Here is a 19305-nt window from a genome sequence, read left to right on the forward strand (position 1 = left end):
GTAGCTGAGTTTCTGGGCTTGTCCAGAGATATTCAGGTTTCTTCAAAGGCGTGGCTCCTGATAGGTCATCCGTGCTCCGGTGAATGGCCCCACCCCCAGGAGTACACAGGCAGTCAATAGTTATAAAAACAGAGTTGATATAAAAACAACATGATGTTAAGTTTCTGGGTAGGGATGTGAGAGTAGGTCAGGGAGGAGTTGGAGTGAATATTGTCAAAATGCATTGTATAAAATTCTCAAAGAATTCATTTTTAAGAAGAAAGAAAGATAAAGAAACACACACACACACACACACACACACACACTTCAAAGCAGCAGGCTATAGGGGACTAGGAAGGGGCCTTAGGGCCCTGGAACCCTTCTTGTTCATTCTCAAAGAAGTCCTTAGGGTCCATATGCAGAGACTCTGCCTGGGGTGGCCAACAAGGGTATCATGGCAACCGCCATGGTGACTGTGACAGTGTGGCAGGAGGTAGAAGGGACAGCAGTGGTGTGACTGGGCCCACTTTGGGTCATTGGCTCCTTCCCTGTCTGGGATAGATCATTGCTATTGGGGTGTGTGTGTGTGTGTGTGTGTGTGTGTGTGTGTGTGTGTGTGTATGTGTGGTGTCCAGGAGAGACACAGTTTGTGTGAGTGGAGACAGAGATGCCTCTTGATTCTAAGGAGGTGGAAGCAGGAGTTGCCTGAGGAGGGTCTCCTCTAGCGCCACCACCACCACCACCACCACCACCACCACCACCACCACCACCACCACCACCACTACCACACCATGTTGTCTGTCCTTCAGTTACTCACAGCCATGCACACCCCTCTGTAAGTTCATTGGAGTGGTGAGTACCTAAAACCTGGAGAAGTTGACTCAGACAACGCATGTGGAACTGAAGACCTACTGTGTGCACTCTATATATTAGACTCTAGAGACAAGCTAACCAAACTGGGGATGACAGAAGACACATAAGTGGGATGTGTCCTGTGAGGGTTGTCACAGTTTTATCTCCACCTGCCTGTGTCATGAGTGACTCAGACACACTGTGCCTTTCCCAGAAACGAGAGAGAGAGAGAGAGAGAGAGAGAGAGAGAGAGAGAGAGAGAGAGAACAAAGATGGCAGTAACAATGACAACCAAGATCTATTTGTCCCACACAGGAAAAGAGCTAATGGCACAAAGTGATATTCTATCTAATTCAGTTTGGCAAACAAGTGGGTGTTTGGGGGTTAGTTATGGGAATACAGGTAATCTGTGAGCACCTGAGCTACTGGAAGGCCCCCAGCACAGTCCTCTGCTTCCTGGCTTGTAGTAACAGCTGGAATGCTGGGGAGAAAAGGGACCAGGTAAGGATCCCATCATGGGCTCTGTGACCATCCCTCTCCCTCTGAGAAAATGCCAATAGTCCTGCTCACCTGAGGTCTTCTGTGGGTCATTACGGTTGCTCTGCCTCAGGGTGGCAAAGGTCACGTCCAACTGAGAGGAAACAACACTCTACCGCTATGGTTGAAATTTGAACTCTTTAAATAATTAATTTCAGGTATGCTGTACTGGATGGTTTTGTGTGTCAACCTGACACAGGTTAGAGTCAGCAGAGAGGAAGGAGCCTCCCTTGAGGAAATGCCTCCATGAGATCCAGCTGTAAGGCATTTTCTCAATTAGTGATCAATGTGAGAGGGCCCAGCTCATGGTAGGTACTACCTGCCATCCCTGGGCTGGTGGTGGTCCTGGGTTCTATAAGAAGGCAGGCTGAGCAAGCCATGGGGAACAAGCCAGTAAGCAGCACCCCTCCATAGCCCCTGAATCAGCTCCTGCCTCCAGGTTCCAGCCTTGCTTGGGTTCCTGCCCTGACTTCCTTCGGTGATGAACTATGATCTGGAAATGTATGCTGAATAAACCCATTCCTCTCCAACTTGCTTTTGTGTCCTGGTGTTTTTGTTGCAGCCATAGAAACCCTGACCAAAACAGAGACTGGGCTTTCTTTCTGGTGTGGGTTGGGATCTGGAAGGCCAGACAGCCTGGGCAGGTACAGAGAGCAGGTTGTAAACAGTCCTCTTCTCCCTGTAGGCAGCGTAGAATCATAGAAGAGTCTCCAGCAGGCAACCTCATAGAAACTGAATTGCAAATAGGCTCTGCATTGCCTGGGAGCTTCAAGAGTTGCAGGGATCTTGAAAGTCCCAAGGAAATCGAGCCCATTGTGTTCTGATCTGTCACCATGTTGATACAGAACATCCTGGGAAGGCAAAAATCCAACCCTGCAAAGCACATCACACCAAAGAAAAATAGAAAGGACTCCCAACGGAACACCATGACAGTGCCAAATGGGTAGGGCTGAGGTCATGCCTGTCAGCTTTGCAGGGGATAATGAAGATCATGTTTCTCTAGCCCCTTGATCTACTGACTGCCCCTGAACAGGAGACAGATTCTATAGACCAAAGTCATTCGTGGAGAGGGGAGGACCCGTGAAGGCTTCTGAGCTAACTGGAGCCATAAGACGGTGAACCTGAGTCCTTACCAGGTGAGCTCAGTGCTGAAACCCAGCCCTGCTGCCTCTCCTCAGCATGAAGGGCCTGATTTCTCTCTCCCCTCTTGGCCCAAAGTCAGCCAGCTCCCTTGACAGGAGACATCTTTTTCCCACTGTCTTCTTGCTCCCTCTCCAAGTCCATCACATGACATCACAAGCCCAGCACATGACATTACAAGCCCATCTTGACATGAGCTTCCTTGGCTGTAGGATTCAGTACCACGCCAGAAAAGGCAGGGTCTGGAGGCAGAAGCTTAGTCAGAGTGGGAGAGGATGTGGGGAAGCCAAGGGAAACAGTAAGCAGGGACTCTGTTACTAAGCAGTGGGAGGAGGGACCAGGCACAGATCAAGGCAACCAGGACTGCCTCAAACCTATGAAGTTTGCCCAAGCATGAGGCATCGTCCAGGACGTGGGGCTTTCAGGACTGTCTCCTGGGAAGTCCTCAGTGTCCATCACCGGAACATCCCTGCTCTCTTGCAGAGGAAGGCCCTTGGCTCTTGACGGAAGTGTGTGGAGAGGTCTTTCCATGGGGAAGAGTCTGATATGGCAGTAAGAGGACTGGCCACTGGATTCTACTTCCCGGCCACATGCTTATCTACGTAGAAGCATAGGGCACAATGTGCTTTGCATTCATTCGGCGATGAGAAACATGAGTCTTGACCGTGGTGACCACCTGACTTGGACATCACTCAGCACCGTGTCTGTGACAGAATGCTCATCCTATCTCACCAGGGCTCTCCGGCTCAGAAGCTCTGTGTCCCTCCCCCACTCGTTTTTAGGTTCCTTGTCTGGGTCTCCTTTAGCTTCAAGCGTCACTAAGCTGCCCGCAGAACTTGACAGATCCCTTAGTCTTTACTAGAGACCAAGCGCTCTCAGGTCTCTTTTTCCCATCTTCTTTAAAAAAGATGTTCTCTGAGGCCCGTGCAGCCCTGCCTACCCCCTCCCAGTCATCATGGGCCTTTTCTTCCTGGCTCACAAGCTCTCAGGTATGTCCAGGCAAGTGCAGTCTTGCTATGAGAAAGACAAGGCTCCTTCCCTCACTTGTTCCAAAATACCAGGGGGAGGGCCCCTTTCAGGGACTGGTTCATCTATCTCTTTGTCCCAGAATCCCTCCGGCCTCAACCACTTCTGGGAGATGTGTGTGAAGATATTTTCTGACTCTGTCCTTCTCTGTGGCATGGTTCTTTTTCAAAAGGGACAAAGGCTTGGGGGAGGGAGAACGCCTTAATCTTTTGATCATGGCTGGGAAGTCTGATGCCCGATCCACCTCTTCCTCTGCACATTTGCGGAGTAAACAAGCCTGACTCTGCTGAGGGCTGTAATTAAGCCAAGTCATCACTAATGACATGCTTTCCGTCTCCCACCATCCCTGTCCAAACAGGAAGGAGGAGCCCTGTCCCATCTCATCCCTAGGGAGAGGCCAGAGTGATGGGCCAGGCCCGTGGTGGCACGTGCCTCGGTTGTAGAGGGAATGGCCAGTTCCCTCTCAAGGTCAACATTATAACTGAGTCTTCCAGACCCTGGAGATAGAATTAGGAAGAGGGTGGGAACTGGGGAAACACTACTGGGTAGGACCAAGGTACTGGGCACCGGGTAACACGAGAGAAGGTGGGGAAAAGGGAAAAGTGTAGAAGTAGGATGTCAAGGGAAAATGAAGGGTGTTGAGGGAAATAGAGAGTCTGCAAAAGCTGCTCGGGTAGGAGCCGAGACTGAAGAAAAAGGCTGCATAGCACTGCTGGTGACAGACTGTCAACCAAGCCCTTGGAGTTAGTCAACCAAGCATCTGCATGCCGCCCTGCCAGGAACTGAGGGACAGGTCACCTGCTGACTTCAGGAAACATTCTGCCAAGCCCTGTCCCCACAGAAGCAGACTTGTCATAGAACTAGAGACTGGAGCAGGCAGTGCTTAGGAGCCACTAGATGTTGGCAACCAGAGCTCAAAGCAACATCATCACTCCCCCACCCACTATAGCTCGAAAAGCCTACCCACCCTTCCCTCACAGTGGCAGGGAAGGTGGGTACCAGGGACCCAAACCTTCACTTTCCTGTGACCCGGGGCCCCAAGAAGGCAAGCAGGGGTTTTACGGTTGGCTACAAGTCTCCATACGCACTGGCAGATCAGAAGGAGGCTTTGTAAAATGAGTCAGGAGCCATGAGAGCTAAGAGGGAGAACAGCAGCCACCAGGGAGCCAGGAGACCAGAAGCAGTGAGCTCCAGGACACAATAGTTTTCCAGGTAATGAGGAAGAGCAGAGGGTAGTGTAGAAACAAGCCAGGATAGTGTTTGCAGGAGCCAGCAGCCATGGGAAAGAGCCTTCTGGGGTCGGAGGAGCAGTACTGAGCAGGGCTGGGATGTGGCTAGCCTGGTAGGGACATCTCGGTGAAACGCAGAGCAACCGATTATCCACGGGTTGCAGGCGCCAGCTACTGGATTCAGCACTCCGACCACTTTAACTCATTCACCCTCACGCCAATCCTTTCTCGTTTTCCCCACGGTTAAAATAAAGACACAAGGAAAGCAGGCAGACTTTGTTGCCCCGGTCGGCCATCCTAGCAAAAGAAACAAAGCCAGGAATAAAATGAACTGCTGTTTGGCTGCAGTGTTTCCCTCCAGCTGGGGACACTGAAGGCCCAGTCCTTTTGTCTCTAGTGCTCTGTCTATAGTTACAGCTGGAAGGACCCGGAACCTCAGGGATCTAGATCTAAAACCCCAAGCCTTGTGGGGACAGACGGTGGGAAGTATGAGGTTAGGGCCATGGGTCTCCTAAGGGAAACCCACACACAGGATGTGGAATGGTTGCTACCCTGAGGCTAGAGGAGATAGGGAAGACATCCTCACCTCCCAGCCCCCTGCTGGTGATGAAAAGAGCTACCAAAGAAGAATAAAGAAACAGAAATGCAGTACAAAGTAACAATTAATCACCCTGAAGGCACTTAAAGCAGTGGAGTCCTGGAGCTCTACAGAGTCTTTACAAAGGCTCCCCTTTCCAACAATTCACAGCGGTCCACGTCCTCCTCCGGGAAGCCTTCCAAGATTGTCTGTGTGCCACTCTGCAGTGCTGTTTTATCTGCTTCGAGAGACAGTTATTCAAAGGCTGCCCTTGTAGCCAGGGCTGGGGCTCGCTCCAGGTGCCAGTGAGGCTTGGAGGAGGGAGTCTTGTTGACTGACAGACCTCCCACACTCCCAGGACCTCTGACACAACACCAAGGTTCTCAGGCAGCCGAGGAAAAACCATGAGAAAGAACAGCCAGCTACTGAAGGTGAAGCGGTTCAGGAAGAAGGGGCTGCCTCCTTTCTCCTTCCGTGAGAGGAGAGGAGGGGGAGGGGAGACGGGGCCCTGGCAACTCAGCGTTTAGGAGCCGTCTTGGCACGCCAGGGAGCCAATCATCTCCTCCTCCGGAGAGGCACTGGCCTGACCCACGATTATCCATCCCCTTGCTTCTTTGTAATCTTTTTCTCAGGGCCCCGGTAAGTGCAGTACCAGGAGCTGCTGGCAGAGGGCAGTGTGTGCACAGACTAGACGTACCAGAAGTGTTTGCACTTAAGGAGCTGGATCCAATGTTCCACAGTCCAACTCCACCAACTTCTGCCGCTGCCAGACTCCTGGGCCCTGAACCAATCAACACAAACACAGAGAGAAACACCCAGAGACTTAAGTTAATATAGTCCCGTGGACAGAATGTGGTCCTAAACACCTAGAATCCCAGCATTCCAGAGAGAGACAGACAGAAGGAACATTGCAAATTGAGGGCCAACCTGGGCTACACAGGGTGTTCCAAGCTAGCCAGGGCTACTCAGAAAGAGTCTTCCCAAGTGAAGTTACCAGCCACGCAGATCCTGCAATGACACCACAGGTTCAGGTCAGCAAATAGCAGTCTCTATGACCAGATCCCCTGGGGAGATAACAAGGCTGAACACTTTCTGTCACTTGATGCTCCACTTAGCAAAGCACTGGGTAGGACTCAGGGGTTCATGGTAAGTCTGGAGAACACACACTCATAGCACTGCCAGTGCTGTAGCTGACACACTGATGGGCAGTCGCAATACTTGACAAGAAGACAGATGGCTGCCACCGGTGCCTGCACTGCTTCACGACGCGTTAAATTGTCCTCTGAGAGTGTGTGACTTCTGCTCATCCAGTGAGGTTCCCAGCACCAGCTGTGGACAGTTTACGTCTCACACATCACTTCAGGGTTGAGCTGCACTGTCCGGGTGGGCGTAAACACACTCTGATGCTTGTGCCGTGACACAATCACCTAGCAACACTTTTCTCTCACATGGGTCTTCATTACGCAACGAGCAGCTGCAGTCATAACCGCCGTGAGGTGTCCTCCACCGCCGGGATCACAGACTCACGGGGCTTCAACGCCCACCTCTGCCCCTCCTCACTACATGATCTGATCCTTGGCGAGCTGTTTAACCTCCCTCCCCCGAGTCCCAAACCCCCAGAGCAAACCGGACACAGTGACAGTAATGCTTGCATTACTGATGATGATATCAGTTCTCAGGAGAATTAACCTTGCTGCCTGGTAGAAACTTCTCCAGTGGGGCTGAGCCGAGCTACTGGCATTCTGAAAGGAATGGCTAATGTTGAGCCATTTTTACAAGGGTGTGATTTTGTACTGGGCCACAGCTGACAAAAAAAAAAAAAAAAAAAAAAAAAAAAAAAAACCAACATCTAGAGCCAGAATGCCAGGTCCAGAGGGACCATTAGCCTGGAAGTCTTTGCTTTGCCTCTTTCCCAAGGAACAGTTTAGCGTTTGATGATATCAAAGGGCCCCCATTTGAGTAATAAACTATGTAAATTGTATGCATGTGTCTATGTAAGAAACAAAGCATTTGTGTTACATAGGGCCATTATTCCCCAGAGGAGAGGACTCCACTCAGTAGCACATTCCTGCACAAAATATATCCTGAGTTGAGCCACCCTTGAGGACCCTGGGACAAGGGGTGTTGAGGGATGGAGGAGGGACAGGCATGGATGCCAGCACAGGTTCGAGGGATGTCACAGCTACACAGGTACCTGCCGAGGCCCCACTGCTCCCCAGTACTGAGAGCAGATCCCACTCCTCTGAGCAACGGTCTGCTCATCTGAAAAGTGGGGCCTGGGGAATTGTTGGGCTGGCAGCTAAAATGACCCCTCTCTTTTCGTGCCATGCAGCTTGGTAGGGTTCACTGGAGGAACTGGGCACTACAGGCACAAGGGAGGGGATGGTATTTCATCCTGGCTACAGAAGATAAGGAATTTATTTTCCCTGATAAATGGGAAGTAGGAAAATGGCGCCTGGGTGTGAAGAACCTGCTAAGGGTCAAGGAAGGATGGACATTGGAAAAGAGAAGTCATAGCTGCTCTCGGAACACCACCTTTTAGCAAGGCCCGTTCTTGAAAGACGGCCCTGCCCACGGAGAGAACTCTGTTCCCATCAGTTCGCTGGCCCCCTGAGGAATCAGCTTGCTTGCAAAGGTGCGCCTGCCTGCAGAGATCACCCAGATCTCTCACACGGAAGTCAACCCTACTCACGGCCGCGTTGCACGCTGCGCTCCTATCCTCAGTAGATTGGGATCCTCCCAGGTCTCCGCCTACAACGTTTGTTTCTGTATCCCCAGTGCCCAGACAATGGCTCACTCTATACTTGTTCCGAGGGCCACCACAGTTTCTCACAAACCATGGGAGCAGATACAACCAGAAGATCACGGGCATCCTGCTTGTGCCAGAAGATGAGGAAAGTGGAGCCACGTAAGGGGAAGAAAGGGACAGTGCGGGGAGGTGGGGGAGGCTCCAGGCCGAGTACGTCTCTACAGTGAGGGTGATGTCACCCATCCCACATGTGACATCATGGGACGCCTGGAGCCCGCCCTCTCAGCAGTTTAACAGGATCAGCTGTCACCTGATGCCCACCAGGCTGAAGCCAGACGGTAAAGAAGATGTGTGGTTGACGGTCCAGAGAGGAACAAAAGACTGAACCCCACCCCCCATCAAAAAGACGAATGTAAAGAATGACATGTGGGCAACACGTAAACACTGAAAACTGAAGGAACATGTTTGGACACGTTTGTCCCCAACACACTCATGCTGAAGTTTGATTCCCAGTGAGATCTTTGGACTTTGAGTTGTGGAGGCTCTGCCCCGTGATCGGATTAACAACTTTCTCTACAGTGAGTTAACTAACGGAGCCCGACAACTCCCCTTCCTCGCCCCTGAACACAGGCTCATCCTTGAACACGAGATCCCGACACACATGCCCACCTCCCCTGTTTGCGTCTTCACCACACTGTGACCCAGCATGAGGCCAGCACCGAGAGATGGGGAGACGCTGGTGCCCTGAGCTTAGACCCTCCAAAACCGTGAGCCAAAATAAGCCACGTTCTTTATAGATTACCGGCTGAAATACTCGAAACACCTTCGGGGAAGAAGATTATTTTGGCTTATGAGCTGACCCGGTTGCCGTCTGAGTGACTTGCTCACAGGAGTGGAGTGTGGGCACAGACTCCTCAGGTGGTGTCTAAAGGAGTAGAGTAGGCTGAGGCCCAGGCTGGGTATAACCTTCAAGGCCTAGTGGCCTCTGGCTACCCACCAGGACCCATCTTCCAAAGATTACGACAAGCTGGCAGCCAACTGTTCCCACATGAGCTGGTGGGGTGGCATTTCCAGTTCAGACCATAGTACCCACTCTCAAGTGTCTATTGCAGCGACATGAAAAGACTAGGGTGAGGGCATCCATCAATCATTTATTGCAAGAAAAGCAGAGAGCTAGACGGAATCCCCATCAGAGGAAGAGCCTCTGACAGGGAAGGCTGGAGGAAGACACAGAGAGGCTGGCAGTTGGCTTCATCTCTGTGTGGGAGCAGCTATCCAATAAGGAGTAAGTGGGAGCGGTCACTGAGAGACCATATGACTGGCTGGCCTTCCCCCACCAGGGGAAACAGCTGGGAAAATGGTTGGGATTTCAGTGATGGAGAAAACACTTCCTGACTTGGGAAGGGACAGGAGGGAAGAGAACAGGAGAATGGGTTGCACAGCCGTCTGCTCGTGACACCTCCCCTGTCTGTCATCTGGAGGCTTTTTTGCTCGCACAGCTGCTGGCTGAGGTTTTGGCGGGGGGATCCTTGAGCTCGCTGCCGCAGCTGCCCTTAGTCTTCACCTCCAGGGCCAGAGGTCTGTAGTTGTAGTTGCTCGAGGCGCCAAAGCCCACACTGAAGCCAGCCCCTCCTGGTCCTGCATTGGTACTGCTAACAACAGCTGGAAAGGGAGACAGAGGCCCCAGCCCCAGTCAGTCTCTATCTGTCTCTGTCTCTGTCCCTGTCTCTGTCTGTCTCTGTCTGTCTCTTTTTCTGTCTCTGCATGTATGTGAATGTGTGTTTGGATACATGCGTGTGTGTGTGTGTGTGTGTGTGTGTGTGTGTGTGGTTAAGGACCTGAGTTAGTACGTGTGTCTGTATGTGTCCATGTGTGTGTGATGTGTAGTGTGTAGTGTATGTGTGTATGTGTGTGTTTGCATAGGTACATGCATATGTGTGTGTGTTTAAGAACCTGAGTTAGTATGTGTGTTGTGTCTGTGTGTGTGTGTCCAGGTATGTGTTATGTATAGTGTGTGTGTTTGCATGGGTACATGCATGTGTGTGTGTGTGTGTGTGTGTATGTGTGTGAGGGTGTGTTAAAACCTAAGTTAGTGTCTGTGTCTCTGTGTGTGTGTGTAGTGAGTGAGTATGGTGGTGGCAATGGTGGTGGTCGTGGTGGTGTGTATGTGTGTGTGTGTGTGTAAGTGTGTGTGTGTGTTTGTGTGTGTGTGATTACTGAGATATCTTTGTGGTCACCATTCATAACCATGACTTCATTTTACTTAACCATAAACATTCAACCTTTTTTGCAAGTGGTCTCTGTCTAAATATCTGTACAAGACCTTGAACTCCTTACAGAGAAATAAGCTAAGACCGTACTGTTCTAGCAGGAGTAGGAGAGTGCTGTGGCCAGGCATCATCTGCAGCACACTGCTGGGAACCCCTCGATTGTTTTCTTTCATATCCCAACATATTACTACTCTCCAGTTGTGGCTTCTCGGGCCGTTGAAGCCAACCGTCTCTGTCCTTAACCCCTTCCTCACTCCCAGTCTCCCTGAGATTCCAACATCTCCTTTGTGCCATGAAATTAGAGCTGTGTAGGCTCCAGATAAGATAAACAAGGACAGACCAGGACATGCAGGTACTTACAAATGCTCACAGAACTTGGGTATTCACCAGCCATCCTAGAGAGAGAGAACAAGCAGGTAAATCCACCACAATCATCACATCTGTCTACTTGGGGATATCTGTGTCTTTCCAGTCAGAGAAGTCACACCCCCTTTCCAAACTCCTTTTATCCAGTTCCTGGGCAACCCCTGATGAGAACTCTGCTCTAAGGAGCCCCTCTACACCAGAGGCTCCTGGGCCATCTGTTTCACAGAAGTACAACCCTGCTGCTCACTAGTGTGATAGTGAAAATGATTCCACGTCCTCGCTGAGCTCTGGCTTGTCCACAGTGATTTTGAACTTGGGGCTCTGGGAGGCTTTCTTCCCTCACTCCCATCCAAGAACCATGAAGAAAGCCAGGGGACACTCTCTAATAAGGGGGTCATTGATACTTGCTTTTCCGGGGGCCTTTTAGGGATTTTACCAGTTGGTCCTTTTTGCTGTCTAATTCATGCCTTCCCTATCACAAGGCAAGCACACTTGTCATGTGATTTCATTTTGGTTGAGCCTACACAGAGCCGAACTCTTCCACCTTTCTGTTAAAGCAAAAACGGCCCCCAGGCAAAGCTGTTTGCTCCTCACCGGCTCTCCTCGCTCTCCAGCAGCTTCCTGTAGGTGGCGATCTCCATGTCCAGGGCCAGCTTGACGTTCATGAGCTCCTGGTGCTCACGCAGCATGCGGGCCAGCTCTTCCTTGGACTGCTGAAGGACTCCCTCCAGCTGGTCCAGCTTGGCCCGGGCATCCTTGAGAGCACAGTCACCTCTCTGTTCAGCGTCAGCAATGGCCGTCTCCAGGTTGGAGCACTGGGGAACAAACAGACTCGTCACTTTGGGTCAGCCCTCCTCCCCCAATGCTGACTGATAACAAACACTTGGGGATCCCACTGGATGATCCAGCTTTGGCATAACTGGAGGTAAGTCTATTCTTTCTCTGACTCTAGGCACCATCCACCTCACCCCTTCACCACCACCTGCCACCACCCCTGCTCATGCCTCAGCCTCTAAAGGTAGACATCTTCCCCCTGAGAGGAGAGAGAAGGGCACAGAGAAGACAGGATACCTGGTCATGTGCTGCTGGCCCTGCCCCACTCAATTAGAAACCATCAACTATCAGATTCTAAAATCAACCATGCATGAAATTCTCCCTGTGGCTAGAGGTCTCTATACATCACGGGGTATCCCAGGGGTGCCCATAAATCAGAGGGGAATATGGCATCCAATAAGTTCTGCTTGGTAAAATATCTGTCAATTAAGTTCACTATGCTTTCAATCCACCCACCCATCTGGCAGAGAATCATACTCAGGGGCAAGAACAGGCCTTAAAGATGCATTTGCATGGCTAGCAGGCTTTGCAGGTGCAAAGACCTTCACCCAGGAATCTTGCAATCTATCAGTTGTGAGGGTTGTGTGTTTGCGCATGTAAGGACTCTCAGAGCTTCATGTTTTGTTCATCCAGCTAAGGCTTTGGGAGTGTCTAAATTCCAGACATTTTGGGGGGAGGGATGCCCCCTTCCTATGGAAGTTTGCTCCACAGTGAAGAAGCAACAACTGATTTTGACACCAAAAAGATTCCTAGGTTTTTCCTCCTCTGATAAACGGCCCCCAGGTCTGTCAACAGGCACAGAATTTTGGATGAGTGAGTTGCAGCCGGTCCATCCCACCTGATGAGGACAGTCCCACCCAGATTGGTGCTGAGTAAACCCACTTGCTGCCTTATTGCACAGAGCCCACCTGTTTCTTCATGTTTCCTATCTCTGAGTGGATTCTCTGGATCAGCCTGTTGATCTCTGTGATCTCGGACTTGGTGAGTTTGAGGTCGTCCCCGTGCTGGCCTGCAGTGGCCTGCAGCTCCTGGATCTGTGGTTGGATTAGAAGTGTGCAAAACGGCTAAGGACTTACCCGGTTGGGAGCACCCAGCATGGGGAGGGAGCACCCATACTGAGCACGGAGGGCAGTGCTCCACACCTGTGGTCTTCATGTCAGGGAAGTTTAAACACCAGCCAAAGAGGGAGGGGTGTGAAGGGGGAGGGGTATAGAAGGAACTGGAAAAGCTACAACCCTCTACAGAGCAAGAGCCTGCTCTAGCTCAGCGTGGCCCCTGGGCTCTTAAACACATGCCCTGGTGGAGTCCCTTTTCTATCCTTGTTTCACCAAAGTCAGAAAAAGAAAAAAAGAAAAAAGAAAAAAGAAAAAGAAGCTGAGGTGTGTGGATTACTCGAAGGCTTGTGAGGGTTGTAGCAGGCCTGGCCTCATCTGTCCCTCGGAGCCATGGTGAGGGAAAGGCTCCTGTTTGTCCGTAAGGTTTGCTAAGGCTGACTGACCTCCCTAGACCACAGGGAAGCATTGCTACAAGGTTCAACTCCAAAACAAGAAGAACCTCCACAAAGTCCATAGATGCACTCAGGCCCACATGTGCACAGTCACAAGCACATGCACGAGTGCGCTCTGAGAACACCAAGTGCCCACAGCTTTCTACCCACTGCGCCCCAGGCTCACCTTACACTGGTACATGTTCTCTGTCTCCGCCTTGCTCTTCACGGCAATCTCCTCATACTGGGCTCGAACCTCGGCCAGGATGCTGTCCAGGTCCAGCTGCCGATTATTGTCCATGGACAGAATGACGGACGTGTCGCTGATGTGGGACTGCATCTGAGCAATCTCCTGGTGGCCAGTGGGGGAGGGGAATCTGTTAGGGGTGCCATGGGGGCACCACTTCTCCTGATCCTTCCTCAGCTGAGGGTGAGACTGGCTTCTTTGAACTTCATCCCAAACCATGGCATTTTGTTTGCCCTCTTCTGGTCCCTCCCACCCCATGCTAATCATGTCAAGACTACAGGTGGCACTCAAATGCCTCAAGGGAGTCTCCTGCTACCTTTCCCTTCCCACATCTCCTCTCTTCAGAGACAGTCCCTGAAGGCCCAGGTGGGGTTCCCATGCCTTTCTCTGCTCCCCCAAAGCATGCCAAGCCTGGAGGACAAACATAATGGTGGTCTCGTCAAAGTCTGGCTCTGTGCCCAGCCCTTAGTAGGACCTCGGTGAACATTAGCTGCACCAGGACAAAAGGCGTTTTCCTCCCAACCTTAAGAGCAGCTAGCTGAGAGAGGCAGGTAAAGAGCTTACCCCTTCAAAGAGGACCTTGAAGAATTTGATGTCATCTGTCATGGAGTCCACCTTGGCCTGGAGCTCCACCTTGTTCATGTAAGCAGCATCCACATCCTGGGGCACATGTGATGGTCAGGCTGCTCTCCCTGCTCTCCCTACCCTCCCTGCCACTTGAAGTAGAGGCTATTTAACTCTTCAATCCCTTCACCTCATGCTTCAAGAGTGGCCCAGTCCCTATAGGCAGAAACTAACTTGTTCAAGTTCAGTGGCCACACCAGAAATGCAGCAGAATGCCTTGGATCTAACTAATACCTTGAATACTAAGTTTGCAGATTCTAGAAGCATCATGTACTCCGGGAGGGACTGAGAAAAAGGAGCTGAGATGTTAGAATTCCAAGGAATTGAGTTGTCCAAGGGTCCCTCCCCTGGCCTATGCACATCACTGTCACAGATGATTGGAAATGCTCAAACCTTCTTCCTACTCCACCCACCCTTACCTTCTTCAGCACCACGAACTCATTCTCGGCAGCCGTGCGTCTGTTAATCTCCACCTCGTACCTGTGGGAGAAAACAGCCTTGCCATTGGGCCAGTTGTGTCCTGCAGATGCCCACCGCGCAGTAAGCCATTGCTTCTGCATCTCAGCTGCAGAGTGTTTATCCCAGAGGCACATGGCCTCCCCAGGAAGGAGCACTGGCTCAAGGAATATTTTTTTCTAGCTCCTTAATCCATACACAGTCTGCTGGGGCATGAATTGCCTGAGACTGTGGTGGGGACATACAGGATCCACTGTACTTCCCTTTCACAAGTGGCCGCCTCCATGTCAGAGCAGAAACTTTCACCCATGCCCAACCCCACTTGATATGACAGTGGCCCAGGGCACCAAGCAGAGGCTCTACTCTAACCCAGAAACTATTTTATGCCAGTCTCACACTTCCATTTCAGTTGAAGCAAGGTCTTTGTGTTTGGACAGTACTGGAATGCTTTTCATGCAGATACATTGTAGTTTAGGAAAAAGAAAAACTTTGTTAACTTTTTTATTTAAAGAGCTCAAAATGGTAACATTTTCTTATACATATTTTACTGCAATAAAAGGAGGGGGTCTAATGTTAGAAAACAGTTCCTTCTACAGGCTTAAATAGAAACAACACTTTTTAGATCCTCTTGTATCCCCAAGTACACCACTGGCAACCCCTCCACCCAGAAAGTATGAATGGAACAAAATCAACGTGAGTTAGAAAAGCGAGTTCCTCAAGAGGTAACTGGGCACTGATGCTGTGTGTAGCTCAGTGGTAGAGCACTTGCCTAGCATGTAAGGGGCCCTAGATTCCATCCCCAATATAACTAAACAAACAATAAAGTAAATATTCCTGGGAGGTAGTCTAAGGCTGCCCTGTTTTTCTAAGGATGTCAGATAAATGTAAACAGTTCGTATGCTTTATCCCAGATCTTGTGTGTAGCTCAGCCGGTAACTGAAAGCCCTCAGATGGCATTATATCATCAAATGCTACTCTTACTCAACCTGTTGCCTCGTCTTACAGACACATAATAACTGCTGCCTCACAACAGAAATTAAGGCATACGTTACTTGCCAGACTAACTAGATTTTAGTACTTTATAGATTTAGTACGTTCTATCTGTTTTGTAAGATACATAGGAAACACTTGATCAAGAAGACTGTCAGAAGCAACGGCAATAGTTACAAATGGTTTCTCAGCTAATAACTTGAAACAATCATAATGAATCCAAGTAAGATTTGTGTTTTTCATTGCTGCCTGCCAAACAACGTGCTAAATGTTCCCTCAGCTAGTTTATTTCCTGTATCCACTCTCCTTTCTTTTTCTTCCTTTTTTTTTTTTTTTCCGGAGCTGGGGACAAAACCCAGGGCCTTGCGCTTGCTAGGCAGGCGCTCTACCACTGAGCTAAATCCCCAACCCCTTTTCCTTTTTTTATTTTTTAATTATTTATTTTTTATTTTGAGACAGGATCTCTCTATGCACTCCCAGCTGTCCTTGAACTCACTGTGTAAACCAGAAAGCCTCCTACCTCTGCCTCCCCAGTGCTGGGATTAAAGGTTTACGCCACCACATCCAACTCCCAACAGCTCCAATAAAATCTTTTCTATTGTCCTATGAGGTCTATTCTGTTGTCCTGACTTTGTATGTGGGAGTGGGAGGAAGTATGCTTGGCCAAGGTCACAAAGCTAGCTAATAGTAAAACTAACACTCGGGACTCTGGGCGTCAGGCAGGCACACATGCCCTCTGCTGAACTCTGAGCTTTTGAGAGCTGCCAGCACACTGCTGCTTGCCATGTTCCTCTCAGAAGCTCATTCAGGTGTTGAGACAGCCATCTGCATTTGATGTTACATGTTCTGTACCAATGCTGCAGCTCCAGAGGACCCGGGGGCTCACCCAAAGCTGCTCAGTGAATAGCAGTTCAGGAACTCCAGATCTTTACCCTGTGGGAGGTCCAGAGACAACGCAGCCTCTACCCTGACCCTCTGTCCCTCTTCTGCAGAGCCTTCTCACCCGGTCCTGTCGGATCAATGAGTTCCATTGATCTCAGCTATCCTGTAGCCATTGCAATTCTTTGAAAGTATTTTTTAAGCCTGTTACCATAGACTTTCTGTGGCCAGGGCAATGACCAGCTCTGTTAGGGTCTCTGTGCGGAGCTCAGTCCAAGCTTCTGGCTGAGGGGGACTATAGAATAGGGACAGTTACACCTTTTGAATGTGGAACGAGAGAACTATGCCAGTTCTGACCATCTCCACCCTTTGGAACTGTGGCAGCCAGTACCTGTCCCTATAAACTGGGCACCTGGAAGCAAACATTCCAAATACCAAGTTTGCATCCCTGTACTCCTCCCTGGGCCTGCTCTTAATCTGGTTTCAAATTTGTTCTCTCCTGAGCGATGGGATACTTCTACAGCATGTGTACACTTCAAGACAAACTATGTTCCAAATTTTATTTTTCTTAGTTTTAAATTTTGTTCCAGGATTGGTGAGGTGTCTCTCTTTGGGGGAGCTGCCATAGAAAACCTTACTTAGGGGAAACCACACAGCCATTTTGGCTACACAGACGGTTTCAGCCAGTGCTCTTTGTCCCAGTTTCCTGTCTCCAGGGCTGGACATTGAACAGATTTCCTGGACATTAAGAGGAGCATTCTGGGTAGATCTACCATCTTTCCAACCCCATTCTATCTATTTGTTTCTTCTGTGGAGCATGAAAGAAACAGCAGTGGTCTCAACAAAAGAGCTAAGACAAACTGTCCACAGGGAACCCTCTGTGGTCACCGTCCAGTGACACCATCTCTGCCTCCCACTTACCTCTTCTTACAGTCCTCCACCACTTCCCTCATGTTCCTCAGCTCCGAGTCCAGCCTCACCCTGTCCCCAGACAGGATCTCCAGCTGCTTCTGCAAGTTGCTGATGTAACTCTCATGTACCGGCTCCAGGCTCCTCCTGGAGTTGTTCTGGTCCAGCTGCTGCAGCAGCTCCCACTTGGTCTCCAGCACCTGGTTCTGCTGCTCCAGGAAGCGCACCTGGAACCCAAAGGCTTCCCATTAGTTAACTAAAGGTGTCACCTGCCTGGTGAGTTGCCATGTGACTGGGTCAGTTTCTCTTGCTAACGATGCTGGGAATTGGGGGGGTAGAGGAGAAAAAACTGGGGGGTTTTGACAGGGCAATGCTCCCTTTCTCTCGGAGCTTAGATGCTATTGGTTGATGTCTCAGCTTGTTCAAAGTCAGTTCTCACACACTTCAGGGTTCCTCCCATGTCTGGTCCTCTCTGCTCACCTGCCTCCCTGTCCTACCTGCCTCTGAGTGCAGAGACAGAAGAAAACATACTCAGGTAGAGTGTTAGGAGGAGAAACTACGTCTTGTCGTTCCAGGCCTAATTCCTTTGCATAAAAGCCAGGAAAACAGAATCAGAGGCCTTGAGTTGGTAAGAGTCGCCAGGCAGCGCAGAAGTGCAGTAATGTTTTCATCAATGCCAGCCATTGCTATTCTGTCCCTAATACCCTCATGGTCAGGGCCTCTTATACCGCGAATGTCCGGGTGAGAGAATCCATTTCTTGCATCTTTCCCATTCACTGGGGTCCCTGCTATGGATCCTCCAAAGACACCTTTCCAGCTACCCCATCTACTGCTGAGCACTTTGCTATGCCTTCCCCTGCAAATGCTCCTAAGGTTGATGTGCATTTTCTAGCCTGTTTCTCTCCCCTCTTCTGGAAATCTGCCTCCCCTCTTTTTCCTTTGACTTCCACACCCTATGACATCCCCTGGCCATTTTCCCCCTAGTTCCCTGTTCTGGATGTGGGTCTTTATCTTCTTTTTTTTTTTCCTTCGGAGCTGGGGACTGAACCCAGGGCCTTGCGCTTGCTAGGCAAGTGCTCTACCACTGAGCTAAATCCCCAACCCCTCTTTATCTTCTTGTCTGACACTGGACATCCTCGTAGGACTCACACTACATGCCTCCTGCCCTTCCCAAAGTCTTGTCCCAAATGGAAGGAAGGATGAGTGTACCAGGCACTGTCCTAAGTACTTGGGACATTTGGTCCCAGTGACTCTCCACTGGGGTAAGATACATTATTGAGACCTCTTTGTGGACAGCTCACTCATCAGCCTCAGAGCAGGAGCTCTGCACCGTGTGGTGCAAGCAACCCAGGACTAACAGATGAGGAGGAACCCACCTTGTCGATGAAGGAGGCAAACTTGTTATTCAGAGCCTTGATCTGCTCCCTCTCCTGGGCCCGCACCTTCTGGATCTCCGGATCCAGCTCCACATTGAGTGGGGCCAAAAGGCTCTTGTTGACGACGACCTGGGGGATGCCGCCCGGCGGGCACACAGATGGGCATGTGGGCCCCAGGCCCGCGCTGCCAAAGACAGTGCCCACAAAGCCCCCGGGACGCCCACCGCTCGCCCCTCCGTGACCCAGAGTGAAGCCGCCGCTCCGCCCCCCAGAGCTCAATGCCAGCCTCCGGCCGCCCCCCACACAAAACAGGCTTCTGCTGCCAAATGCTGCTCCCTTGACCCCGGCCCGGACCGAGGCGTGGCTGCCGCTGAACCGGCCTGAGATGACGGCTGAGCAACCACTGAAACCCAGGCGCTCAGCACCAGGATAGAGGGTCAACTGGCGGCTCATGGCTGGCAGCAGGCAAGGACTGGAGGGCGACAGCAGGCAGGCCTGGGGCACGGATACAGCTGCCCTCCTGGTCCTGGCCCCTTATATAGTCCTGCTTGGGCTGGCGGAATGGAGTCAGCTAATTTGTATGTCAGAAACCCCTTTTGGGTCATTGGGGTGGAGTGGGGGGGACGATCTCTTGGGTCCTTCATTTAGGAAATTACTGTTCGCTTGCAAAGATTTCTGTCTCTTCCACTTCACCTGTCCACGAACCCCCTATAAAATGACCCAGAACCCTGAATTTCCCGTGCTCGTCTCCTGCATTATAATAATTTCACAGCCTTATC

At 50.7% G+C, this 19305-nt stretch overlaps 1 protein-coding gene across 1 annotated transcript; it reads right to left on the reverse strand.

Annotated features, from left to right (window-relative positions):
• Positions 1 to 9224: 9224 nt before the first annotated feature.
• On the reverse strand, positions 9225 to 19040 carry Krt72 (keratin 72). Its single transcript, NM_001008809.2, is given in 9 exon segments — positions 9225 to 9751; positions 10720 to 10754; positions 11320 to 11540; positions 12468 to 12593; positions 13233 to 13397; positions 13857 to 13952; positions 14336 to 14396; positions 17163 to 17377; positions 18527 to 19040. Coding segments are annotated over 9 exon segments (1563 nt in total). The 5' UTR covers positions 18980 to 19040; the 3' UTR covers positions 9225 to 9560.
• Positions 19041 to 19305: the final 265 nt, after the last annotated feature.

The sequence above is a fragment of the Rattus norvegicus genome, chromosome 7, assembly GCF_021556685.1.
Source record: "Rattus norvegicus strain SHRSP/BbbUtx chromosome 7, alternate assembly SHRSP_T2T, whole genome shotgun sequence".
Lineage (NCBI taxonomy): Eukaryota > Metazoa > Chordata > Mammalia > Rodentia > Muridae > Rattus > Rattus norvegicus.